Source organism: Poecilia latipinna, unplaced genomic scaffold (assembly GCF_001443285.1).
Source record: "Poecilia latipinna isolate Pla-1442-1.1 unplaced genomic scaffold, P_latipinna-1.0 Scaffold681, whole genome shotgun sequence".
Lineage (NCBI taxonomy): Eukaryota > Metazoa > Chordata > Actinopteri > Cyprinodontiformes > Poeciliidae > Poecilia > Poecilia latipinna.
In genome coordinates, this window is record NW_015113297.1 from 198364 (window position 1) to 211356 (window position 12993).

At 38.0% G+C, this 12993-nt stretch overlaps 1 protein-coding gene across 4 annotated transcripts in view; it reads right to left on the minus strand.

Moving 5' to 3' along the window:
• clip1b (CAP-GLY domain containing linker protein 1b) overlaps positions 1-12993 on the minus strand; it is a 38056-nt gene that overhangs the window by 15072 nt on the left and 9991 nt on the right. For all 4 annotated transcript variants that reach the window (XM_015044558.1, XM_015044556.1, XM_015044557.1 and 1 more), the window contains exons 11-15: positions 11400-11657; positions 9900-9957; positions 9715-9797; positions 6513-6587; positions 658-764 (exon numbers count right to left, since the gene is read on the minus strand). In XM_015044558.1, coding sequence (XP_014900044.1) covers positions 658-764; positions 6513-6587; positions 9715-9797; positions 9900-9957; positions 11400-11657 — 581 coding nt within the window. The remainder of the gene's footprint in view (positions 1-657; positions 765-6512; positions 6588-9714; positions 9798-9899; positions 9958-11399; positions 11658-12993) is intronic.

Here is a 12993-nt window from a genome sequence, read left to right on the forward strand (position 1 = left end):
GTTGATAGGTTTAATTTATCGTGCGATTAATTGATCTGTCGTTTATCGCGACAGGCCTAGTTGAAGCGTCTGTTTTTAAACAGAAGTACATAATCAAAATGCATTTTTGACCAACTTTAACAGGTCTGGATGACCTAATATAGTCATTGCTACAAAACTTAAGAAATGTAACTTAGACATGAACTAATCGAGACACACACATGTGAAGGGTGCCTGTAATTTCAGTCAGTTTCAGTGACAACACAGACTGGCAGTTAATAAAATTAAATGTAAAGGTAGGAGAGCTACGCTTTATTATACTTCATTGCATTTATAATCACCTAATTGTGTGCTCTAGCTTGTTTTATAGCATATTTTCAAGATGGATAATCTCCCCGGAGACTTACAGCTACAGCTGGTGCTGCTTTATAAAACATTTGGCATTAGTAGAGCTAATAAAGTTTTTTTATTTTCTATTTTTAAGTCCTAAAGTAGTTTGGTTGCATCACATTAGCTGAATTCTTGGCGTAACATCAGTTAGCTTGAAAATCCAGATAGTGTTTTAATCGGCAGTTTAGACCCTGGAGGTAAATTTAACAGCTCCAGCATAATGAACTCGCAGGCAAGGGGTCACCGACACAGAGGCAGGAAAAAACATCAGCTATGCTGGGAACTCACATTTCCTTGCAGAGGATGCCGATCCGCAGGCTCTCGGCGCTGCTGCGCTCCTTCGACAGGCTCAGCTCCTCCTGGTATTTGGAGTTCTGCTGTTTCAAAGTGTCGAGCTGAAGAGGAGACACCAAAGTAGAGGGAGAGAGAATTCGTTAACCTCGGTGCCATCATCCCCGCTGACTTAGATTGCTTTCGATGGTGGGGAGGTGCATGATGCAACTGTTACACTTATGGGACAAAGAAAGTTTCTACGACTGTTAATACCACTGTGGAAGTAATGGACCGACTCGCCTGCTTAGAGAAAAGAGCAGCAAGTTAGTGAGAAGCAAACACATTTATCCAGTGTTGGCACACTTTATTCACGCACTTTAACAATTTTCAAGGTAAGTTTTCCAATGTTTTCAGCACATTGCTTTGGAGAAAAAACAACACAAATGAGCTAAAGATGAGTTTCATTTAACCATTTTAACCATTTTATCATTTATTACTGTCATCAATAATGTCTTCAATGGGATTTGACATTTAACAGCAGGAACAAGGTAAACTAAAATATATCAAAATTTTGTTTTGAAGTGACAAAAAAAATCCCCCAATTTAAATAATGTTTAACTAATAAAATATGAGTCACCCTGATTTCAGCTATACAGATCGATAAGCCATTGAGTTATTAGAGATAATAAGTATTAATCACACTGAAACAATCCCAAATAACTGTGTTAAGATAACCAGCCTTTGTGATCAAATTAAACATTTAAACACAATATACAAAGAAAGTTACAAAAGAAATCTGGATGTAGTGATGAACCTGAACCTTCAGAGCCACATAAAGATGGTTACAAATATGACCTTCTATCATCTGAAGAACATCTCTGATATTAAAGGACTAATGTCCCAGCAAGAGAATCCATATGTTTATCTTTAGTCACACTGATTACTGTAACAGTGTCTTCACAGGTCAGCCTAAAAAAAAAAAAAAGAAAAAAAAAAAGATATCAGAACGCTGCTGCTGACGCTCTGACTAAAAAAAGGAAGACAGAGAACATCACCCCAGTTATAAAGTCCTAATGTTGCTGAAATGTGCAATATAAATAAACCCATAATGACTTCAAAACTGATATTCAGATGCTCTTCAGACACTCTGACTGAGCTCTAGACATTTTACGATGAAAATTGGTTAGTTGCAGCTGTAACTTCAGCAAAACGTGAGTTTTACAAAGTATAAACAACGAAGGTGAAAACGGTTTTCATTCACATTTTCCGACACATTTGTAATGACTTTATTTTATTTTAATCTTCCAGCATTTTTCCGTTTGCTCGCCAGTAAAAGTGAGTTGAAACAGCGCAGAAATAAAAATAAAAGCACCAGCAATATCCTCTCTTTTTAAACTTTTTCTTTCTAAAGGAAAACATTCTGCTTCTCAACTGAGGCTCCAAACACATTAGGAGTCACTCCTGACGAGACACGTGCGGCGCAGCATCATCCACAGCGCTACGAGGGCATCAATAATTAATTAAAAGCTTTAAAAATCAATGCTTCAATTGTACAAAAAACAAAACAAAACAAAACAAAAAACACACCAGACCTCTACTGTATGTTGCACTTCATCACATCATTAAGTGTGACATCAACTGTGCAGGGGGAGTTTCATGCTGCTCATTGCTTCGGTGTTTATCTGCACATTCAACCTGACGTCTGCTCAACACGCCGAGCTCCTGAACATAAACGATTACATGCAAACTTAGGGACAAGTATGCAGTAAAAGCAGTCAGAGTTTGTGTTTGAAAATAAGGAGTTTGAGGCAACAACAGCTCGTCCTACCTGGTAATGATTTGAGTAGATATTGCTGGAGAAGCCCTGATGCAGAGCAGCAATGTCCATACCCAGGCTGCTGGATTTTTAATTTTTAATTTATTTTTTCCCAGCCAAGTCCACCTGCTAAGCAGTGGCTTGTTTTTTATCACCGGGTCACCTCCGCTCTTGTTCAGCCCGTTTCACGCGCCGGCGAACAGAAGCTGAGCATCAACAAAGCATCGGTTCTCGTCTCCCCGCCGTGTGCGGCTGCAGGAGGGAAACGGAGAGAGTGTGTTGCCTGCTCTGCCTCTCTCTCTCTCACTCTGGTTGAACAAGCAGATCACTTACATAATGTAAGCCTGCAGAAGCTCCTCCCACTTCTCCGCCTCCTGGCAGTTCACTTTTAGATGCTCTTATCGTACGTACACACACACACACACACACACACACACACACACACACACACACACACACACACACTTCTTCAGAAAGCTTTGCTCCCCATTCACAGGGCATTGCAGCACCTAATGTCGGCATTTTCTGTGTACGCCTCTGTTTTCAATAAAGGTGCTTTTGATTCATGACTTTTCAGCATTTTTTCAATCTTTTTGTCTTCCAGAAAAAGTATGATAACAAATATGTAGTTTGATGTCAGGCCACAAACCCAGAGCAGTAGGTAAACATGGGGTTGATGTTGATGCTTCGGTAAGGACATCACAGAAGCTTCATGTTAGCCTGCTCTCGTTTTATAACTGTTTTAACATGAGCAGTTCATTAGCAGGTCCTGGACTGACTTTGTGCGGCCTCAAACTGGAATTCACCTGCGCTGAACAGATTTGGTTCAGCGCAGCTGGTTGATACAAATGAAGATTTAGGGAAAAGTGAAAATGTTGTCACAATAATTTCAAAGTAAATGAGATCCAATATCTTGTAGACTTTGGTGCGTTCAACTTTATTTTTAACTAAGGGATTGGACTTGGCTAAATACAGCGGAAGAAAGAGTGACCCGAAGCCCTTTGCTATTGCTAAGAGTAGAAAACAAACAGTCTTCCAAAAAAAAAAAAAAAAGCCAGTCAAGCACAAAGAAAGTAGAAACCTTTGTTTTAATTTTCATAACTCTTTCTTTTGGATCTACAATGATTTACAGTGTCTCTTTCCAACATAAAAAATCTTACCAATTTAATTAATTACTTAAAATATTGCATGCTTTGTTTACTGTTGAGCAAGTCAAATTTATTATTTATAATAATATCATCATGTTTTGTGATATTAGTCATTATTTTTTCAAATAAATTGTATGTTTTTGGTCTGCCAAAACTTTTGACCTGATCATTTTTGCCCTTACATAAGAAATTTGCATAAATGGTGGTGGTGGTATCATGCTGTGGGTCTGGTTTTGTTGCAACTTCTACTGGTCCAGTAAACTTAACGGGTGAAAAAAAAAAAAAAAGTTCAAGACTACCTCAACTTTCTTCCACTTCACCTCAGATCTACAGCTAACTGGTTGAAACTCTGAACCAATTGAGTTTTCCTACAGGATCCCAAACACATCACAGCTTATTTTAGAATTGACAAAACAGGAACAGTAGAAACCTGGAGCCTGATAGGAACTAAAAACACAGCTAAACTGACACTTCCTTCAAAAATAAACCAGCCTATCGGTTTAGGGGAAACGTTATTCATCAGATGGATCCTTCTCAGTCCAACATGACGGGTCAACCTCAAGTCAGCTGCCATTAACTACAGCAGTGTTCTGCCCAGCACCACAACCCACACACACACGCACACACACATAGTGCCGCTCACAGTGACATGTGCAGGATTACATCACAGCCTCATCAGGGCAGAGCAGAGCGAAGAGGCAGATGTAGAAGCATCCCTGCTGAATAATTGCTTGACAACATGCGCTTTTAGCTTCCCTCCATAACTTCAAAGTTTCTGCTCTCCCCTGCAGCACAATCAAAACACTTCCATTTTAATCTTCTGCTTTGCCTCTCTGATTCCTCTATGGATGGAAAAAAAAACACAGTCTTGCTCTATCTTGTTATTCAATTTCCTGATCTACAACCTCAACAGATTTGTAGATCTGTCTACGTTGTTTCCATTTTTTTTTTTTGTCTCATTTAAATGTTTCAGATTGTTAAATAAAATGAAATATCACACAAAATCCCTAAAATGGCAGCTTTATTCTTTGGTTCACTGCATACAGGCATTTAGAGAAAATAAATTTAAAAAACCTCCTCTAAATAATAAGTGATTGTCCCAGCCTGGGTGGCAACAACTACCATCAACTACCAAACAGTCTTTCAGTTCGCTGTGGCGAATTTTGGACCACAGAATTAATCAGCCACACTGGATTTTCTGTCACATATCATTAACTTATAAAACATTAATTTATAAACCTCTGGCAACAAAAGTAAATACACACCCATGTGAAAATGTTCCAATTGTGTCTAAAACATACATTAAGTATGTATGTCTGAGATGCAGCAGATCTGTTGCATCAACCTTGCAGACCACTCCAGTCTTTTTGTTCTGGTTCTGCTCTGCATCCAGAACCAGAACCAAACACAGAGAAGCAGCATTCAGCTTCTATGCACCACGGATCTGGAAGAAACTTCCAGAAAGCTGCAAAAACACAGAGTTCCTTTAAATCAGGGATAAGACCCACATTTGGAGCTGCCTTTAATTAATAATATGTGGATGCACATTAAAATATCAACGTTGTGTAGATGTTGATGGTGGCATTTGACGAAATGTAAACTTTTGCTGTTTCATAATTAGTTATTGTATTATGTTTTTATGGTGTAAAGCACTTTGAACCACCTTGCTGCTGAAATGAGCTACACAAATAAACTTGACTTAAAATCAAAATCATCACTAAAATGTGTAATATTAACATCATAAAGAACAACTCCAACTCTCATATTTGGTTATTAGGGTCAAATATTAAAAGATATTCTGCACATCAATATATTTGGTAAGTGGGAAAAGTCTTATTTCAAATAGTCTAGAAATTAAACATATAAAGCGAGTTGTTATGATTGGCTTAGTAAAGAGTGAATATGAATGCCCAGTAAGAAGGAAGCAAGAGGGCGCCAGAGAGCTGCAGACAGACTGAGCAGCAGCACTCAGTTAAAAAAAAAAAAAGATGGTGATGAAAGAGGATGATAAAAATATAAAGTCAGAGATAGCAGAGGGAGTCAGCAGAGGCTGCAGGGTTTCATTCATGGTTAATTAAATGCGAAGGCAGCGGCTGATTTTCCCCCAACAAGAGCAGCTTGTGTAGCGATCCAGTCAGCGTGAATGTACAACAGAAACCCTGCAGGCTGCAGATGCTGAGCTCATGCAAGTACATGTGCAAAACCTTTCAGAGTGCCGTGGAACACACTATGTGAAACACATGCAGACAAGCGGAAAAGGTCTCTTGAAAAATGTTGCAGAGTTGCAATGAAAAAAAAAAAAAAGCTCAGCAGGGGAAGAATGATGAGGATTTAAAGTGAGCTGTGATTGGCTGAGCTGCTTTAAAGCCATGCAAAATTTCAAAGCCCACCTAGAGCCAACTTCGCTTTAGCTAAAGTTATCATAAAGGCTATCATTAGCACTGTGTCCAATAGTAACATATTCTACTCAACATGCAAAAAGCATTAAACACAAAAAAGATTAGCTAAAATCCTCAGTTTTGATAAAATGCTAAATTTAGCATAAAGGCTATCATTAGCATGGTGACCAACAGTAACATGCTTTATTCAGCATGCAAAAAGCATTAAAAACGCAACCAAAATTAGCTAAAATGCTAATGTTAGCATAAATGTAAGTTTTAATTGATAATAGTAGGAAGTTAGCTCACAATGACTTACTCCATGTTTTATTTTTAAAAAAGTATTTACCCATCACCTGCAAAAATCAGATCTTGAAAAGTTGTTCTTGATGAAGAACAGGGATTGTTTTCTCCTGTCAGTTAGTGTGATGCACCATCATTGAGAAGCACATGGATGTGAATGGAAATGAGGAGGAATAAAGACAATAAAGCCCTGCCTGCAGGATTTCTCCATCAGCCTCTCCTTACCTGTGACTCCAGAGCTTTCTTCTCTATAGTCATCTGCACTAAGGACACGTTCATTCTGTCCAGCTTCTCCGTTGCCTGCAACACACAATGAGGAAACTTTAAAGAATTCACACCCGACTACAACTACAATGTTCAATGTATTCTATTGAGACTTTGTGCAATAATCAGCCAATAAATAGTGGAAAATTGTGAAGGAGAAGAATAATTATACGACGGGGTTTGAATTTGTTTCCAGAACTTCAAAGAACCACTTTTTTTTCTGCACCCACAGAACTACACATCTAGAGACTGAAAGTTCTCCCCATTGTTCTTTGCAAAATTTCTCAATCTCATGCAAATTCAATGGAAAGCATAAGTATATATATACATATTTAAAGTATTTTAAAGAAGCATGCGTCATTTTCCTTCTACTGCCTAATTCTAATTACTTTATGTTGCTCCAAACCATAAAAATCCCAACAAAACATAATGCAATGTGTGGCCGTAGTGTGACGTAGAAAAACATAAGGCACTATAAATACTGTGAAACATACAGGAGGATAAAATCTTCCATTAAAAGTGATTGATATGAGTTCAAAACATTTTTTTACTCAGACTGTATTTTTTTATAACAATCCAAAGAGAAGTTTTCATCTACCTGCACACATGTCTGCACTTCTATAACAGTTTTTTTTTCTTTACTTAAAAAAAAAAAAAAACTTAAGTGGGCATAGAAAACAATTAGATGATAATATTGATGAAACCATAGTTAGATAATGTGTTATGCAACAAAAAAAAGTAAGAAAAAAAGCCACTCGGTTCTTAAATCATCACTCAGCAGAGTATATGTGTGTTTTCAATACACACTGAAAAAACAATAGCGTGCTCATGTAAATATGTATAAAAGTGCTTATTTGCACAGCAAACAGACACGTCCCTACATTTGTATCCTTGTGAAGACAACAGTACTTCTTCTTGGGCTTTACAGTAAACTCATATGTGGCAGCCGTCATAAAAAGTACATAAAATATTGTAAAGAACCTGCACAACACAGACAAATAAACAAAGCAGAATTTGAATATGGAAGCTGAATTCGATTCCTCATATGTAAATCCTCGTTCTCCTCTTTGGGTTTTGGTCCTCACCAATAGAAATGTCTGACTTTTAAAAACTCTTTCCCACTTCCACCTGTGGTTGTTCTCACATGTATGTGCTGACCTGTAGAAACAAAGTCATGTAGACTCTAGAAAGATATTTCTGCAGCTTGCATCAAGAGTTGAACTGGGATTTTGCTTCAGGAAAAAAAAATATAAGTTCTGTAAAACAAGCTACAAAACTTAAAGCCTCGGTCTTGTTCCGATTAAGGGACAGAGCAGACGTTATTTCACTTCATCATCCAATTGGAATGAGTTTCATAAAGCGAAAGCCGGAGCATAAAAGCTCTGGCTTTAGGGAACAAGAACGCCTCGCTCTTTAATGCAACATTTTCTATGTAGAAATCGTAAAAGCAGAAACTTCACGTCTGCATGGCAACGGCAGCTCAGTGCCTCCACTTTCAGCTTGAACTGCTTTTGTTTATCGACTCTCTCTCTCTGCACCTGCAGCAAGAATGTCTGCCATCTGCAGAAAGCCATGATAAAAGTCAAGATATAAATAGTAAATGAGCCAAACAAGAGTGCTCTGATAGTTTAGAGTTTATGGTGACCGAAATGCTCGCTACAGCTGATCTGAGTCTCTGTGCAGAAACGTTCGAGGCAAACGCAAATTCTCTCTTCTTCATTCTGGTTTTAGATGTCGTGGAATACAGAACAAGTTTTGCTTTTAGGACCTTTACGCCAATTGTTTTCATCTGACCTTTTGACCTGAAATCAGCATAAAAAGATGTCAAGTGATTGGATGATTAGGTTCCTTCTGTCACATGTTGGTATACTGCTCTGACTGTGACGTGACGCAAACTGAACTGAATTCAGAGCTGATTCTAAAACATCATTTTCCCTCAGTGCCTTTTCATAAACCAGAAACAGACTGCCTTTGCAAACAGGAACAGAAATGAGAGCAATGTGTGCATGTGTGTGTTAGTAATGTTTTAATAACATCATAACAGCCTGGGGTTATCGTTAGCTTTAACATGGTAGCGCTTTAATGCTGCTAAATGCGCATAACTAGAAATTAGTATGAACGTAATATGGCTAAAGGCTACTGGAACATCCAAATGAATTTAGTTCTGCCAATTTATATAAAGTATTATTTTTCCTAGTTAAGTTGTTTTTCTAACATGTTTGGTGAAACTACCTTTATGAAGTTTTTTTTTGTTACTTCTTGTGCATTTGGATCTGCAAAGGTTCAGCGAATAAAATTTAACTTTCAGCAACAGCACAAACCACATTTGTTATCACCCCTAGTATAAATGTAGCTTTTATTGGATTGACATGATCTCACAATTAACAAATCTAACTTTAAATTAAAACACATATTTATTCAGAGTGAAGTAAAGAAATAAAAATCTGCAAACAATTCCTATAAACCAACTGGAGCATTTCTCAGGTTTAAACTCAAACTCTTAAATTGACCAGAGTCTATAGGAAACTTTATTTGTGGTGTATAAAACAACAAAGGCTCATTTTTCAAATCAGGAAATGCATGAGAACTAGGAATGACCAAATTCACTTTTTTCACTTCCGATACCAATACAGATATCTGAGGTTTAGTATCAATCGATACCGATCCGATACAGGAAATCAGTGCTGAAATGACTTAAAATGTTTCTTTCTTTTTTTTTTTTCTTTTTAACATCGACATAAATGTACTGAATTACAAATGTAATTGATAACTCTGCACCAGTAAAGAAACAGAAGCTGACAAAAACAATATGTTGACTATCTTGGTCAAACTTGTGAAAATAAACTGGATCAAATCTTCTTTGAAGTGGTTCAAAAAGGGCAATTAGTAATTCTAAATACGTCAAATAAATAATATAATTCTGAGCACAAAGCATAGAATTAGACATGGATATGAGAACATGCCATTCAAGTCATGTATTGTCTCTGGTAATGAAACACCAGAACCAAAAAGGATATTTTTCTCTTAAAGTGGCTCATAAATTAATAGCAAACAAATCAAACCCAGAAAAAAATCACTTAAATGTTTTTGTTTCTTTTAAATCCAGGATGTTGAGGAAAAGTAATCAATTTAATTTTTTCACCAAGTTCATGAGCGGTGCTACCTTTGTCAGCTGGGACTTCAGCTCCATCTCTCTGCGCTGGGTTTGGAAGTCCTTCTTTGACTGCTCCATGGTATTCTCCAGCTCTGTCAAAGAACAAAATCCGCCGTCAGTCAAATGAGACAAAGAAGAAAATCAACAATTAATCGCATACTACAACCAGCAAACAATACAAGTGGTATTGTTACCTTTCATGGTCTTTGCTATGGCCCTGTTCTCCTCCTCAGCAATCTCCAGCTTGCATCTCTGAAACGCATAACCATCAGCAGTGATTACATGCTAATCACTTACACAGCAGCATTCCTGTACCTTGAGCTAAGTGGGGGGAAATAATGACAAAAACAAGCAAGATTGTGGATAAAATACCTCTGTTAATGAGGCTACTTTCACAATGCCCACAAGCAAAACACCTTATAGTAATAAACGTAGGTGTGGGCAAAGACTCAATTTTTCGGCATAAAACAAAAAGGCAGTTCATTAACGTTTCCTTGCTAACTAATCAAAGCAGAAAAACTAGAGTCGTACTAAGTTTGTGGATCAGTTCTTATTTACTTTAAACATATGTTCGACATGTTCTGGCTTCTAATAGATTAAAATGTCAAATTAAATGTTAAAGCTGACTGGAAGGTGCGCAGATGACTACAAAAGAGGGCTGCATATTTTTAGGAAGCATCGAGAAGTCCAGTCCAACATTAAAGAGTCTCAGAGCAGACACCAAACTTTTTTTTTTTTTTTTTACTTTGCAAACTGTTTGTGTTTTTCTTCCACGGCTCAGTGGGGAGCACGTCTCATAATTGCTTGGTATGGAAACTGTTCAGCAGCAGCTGTCGAGGGAATCCAGAGAACCATCCACACGGAAAGTCCAGTAAGACAAAAGGATTACTGAGAAATGGAGACCACAGCATTGTTGAGCACTCCCATCTCCCCAATGTAATCCAGATATTGGGATAAGAGAAACTCAGAGGATTCAGTAACATCAAATAGGTTTAAAGGGGCAGTGTTCTGTGTTTTCCAGGTACATAGTTCCATTTTATAGCACAATCAAGTAACTATGTTACCTTCAGTTGTTACAATAATTCTGTATATCAAATATAACTTAAAATGAATTTTACTTTGTAATGTAACACCTTGAAATTGGGTCTCTGTCTCTTTAAAAAACTCCTGCTCTTTCTGAAACTCCGCCTTCAGGAAGTCATCACAACATCATTCCTCTATTAACCCTTTAACAACATTTTTACCAGTGTTGTACTGAGAAGCAGCTCCTACAATGAGCTCAGCTGATGTGCAGTCCCACCAGGTGTTTGCTAATTGCTACTGGCTAGTCTGAAGGAGCTGAGTGGAGGAGTCATGAAGGAGGGGCACTCTGTGAGGCAGAACCTTGGAGGCGGGGCTAGGTCCACCCAGGCTTTTTGCACATCTGAATGGTTGCTATGGGAGATTAAAGGATTTCTCAAACATGCATGAAAGAATCAAGGCAAGACTCCAGGTATGTTTTCGATGAGGAAATTACATCATAACATGATGTAAAGCTTAAAAAATTCTAATTTGCACATCAACATGGACACATCTGAGTTACATGTGGGAGAGGCTGCTGTAAACTCTCCTTTTCATGAAAAATAATCACACCAGTTTCCAACAATCATCAACATCTCCAGAGGTTCTTCACTACTTCTTCCTCTTCTTCTTACCAGACTGGACAGCTGCTGCTGTAAAGACGTCCTGTCTTGCAGTGCAGACTGAAGCTCCTTCTGTTTGCGCTCCAGGTCAACGCTCAGCTCACTGATCTGCTTCTCCTGGCACTTAACCTGGGTGTTAAGACTGCCAACCTGCTGCTGCGACAGAGACACGGCGTCCTCCTTCTGCTGGGACGCCCGCAGTCTGAGCTTGAAGTCCGCCACCTCCCTCTCCAGCTCCATGATCCTGGAGCGCTCAGACACCGTGGCAACCTGGGTGGAGGTCGCACAGGATGCACCACTGAAGAGATTAAAAGCACTACTGCCTCTTGACTCATATACGTCTAAATGCTCGAGTCTTTTTTGGTTTTGCCGTTTTGTTTTTCAATTAATTCAAAGATTTCGGTGTATCGGAACAGTCCTCATTAAAGCACGAGGTTAAAAGCAGGAGGCGATTAAAAACGTTCCCGTCTAAAAGACTGAAAATCGGATCATACCTTCATTGAAGCTGCAGTATGTAACTTTCATTAAAAAATATATTTTTGCATATTGGTTTAAACTGTCACTATACGGTGACAGTACGGCATAAGATTGGTGAAAAAATTTAGCTCCTCTGATTTTAATGTGAAATAGAAATTTCTGAAGTTTTAAATATATACAAGATGAACAGTACCAAAGAAAACTTGACAAATACAAATCTCAGTTACTTTTTTTCCAGAATTAAATACCACCTTGATCAGAGAACCAATCAGTAAGTAGCAACAGGTCAAAGGTTTCAAAGCATAAAAGATGTCGTCTACATTTGTCTTAAAGCCACCAAGTCCCACATAATTGTTTTGGAGATCTCCAGTGACCATTACAGCATCATTGGAAAAACTTGATCTGACCAGTAGCCAGATAGATACAAACTTCCATCAGGCATTTGCTAATTGCCGCTGGCTAGTCTGAAGGAGCTGAGTTGGAAAGTTTGAAAACTGCAGCTCTGAGGAGGAGCTGTCCATCCAGGTGTTTTACACAGCTGAATGGTTGCCACGGGAGATTAAAGGATTTCTCAAACATGCATGAAAGAATTAGAGCAACACTCCAGATATGTCTTTGATGAGGGAATAACATCATATAACACTCAAAAACGTCGATTTTACATAACACTGCCCCTTTAAAGGTTCTGAATTGCAGATTAGAAAAATATTCTTTTTTTTCCTATTTCTTTCTTTTTCATGGTCATATATGATTTTATTATTTATTTAATTTTGCATTGTTACATCAAAGCAATTTCCTGGCCTGTGAACTTGTTTACTGGAAATAGCAATAAAGTGATTCTGATTCCTATTTTATCTTCTTTTATTATAGTCCCTAAAATGAATTCAGAATCCGTCAAAATTATTATCAGCAGATCAAAGTTTCTCCGAAAGCTGGAGATCGGAAATCAGATAAAATTCTCACCGGTGCATCTCTCCGTATACACTCTGGAATTTCTTGTGAATTTGGTTCAAACTCAGACAATTATTTAACAGAAAATGGAGATAATTAATCATTTGTGGAGGACTTAAGTTCTTATGTGGGATTTGCTGGCAAGAAGAAAATGCCACCAGCCGTATTTCTTGGCTGA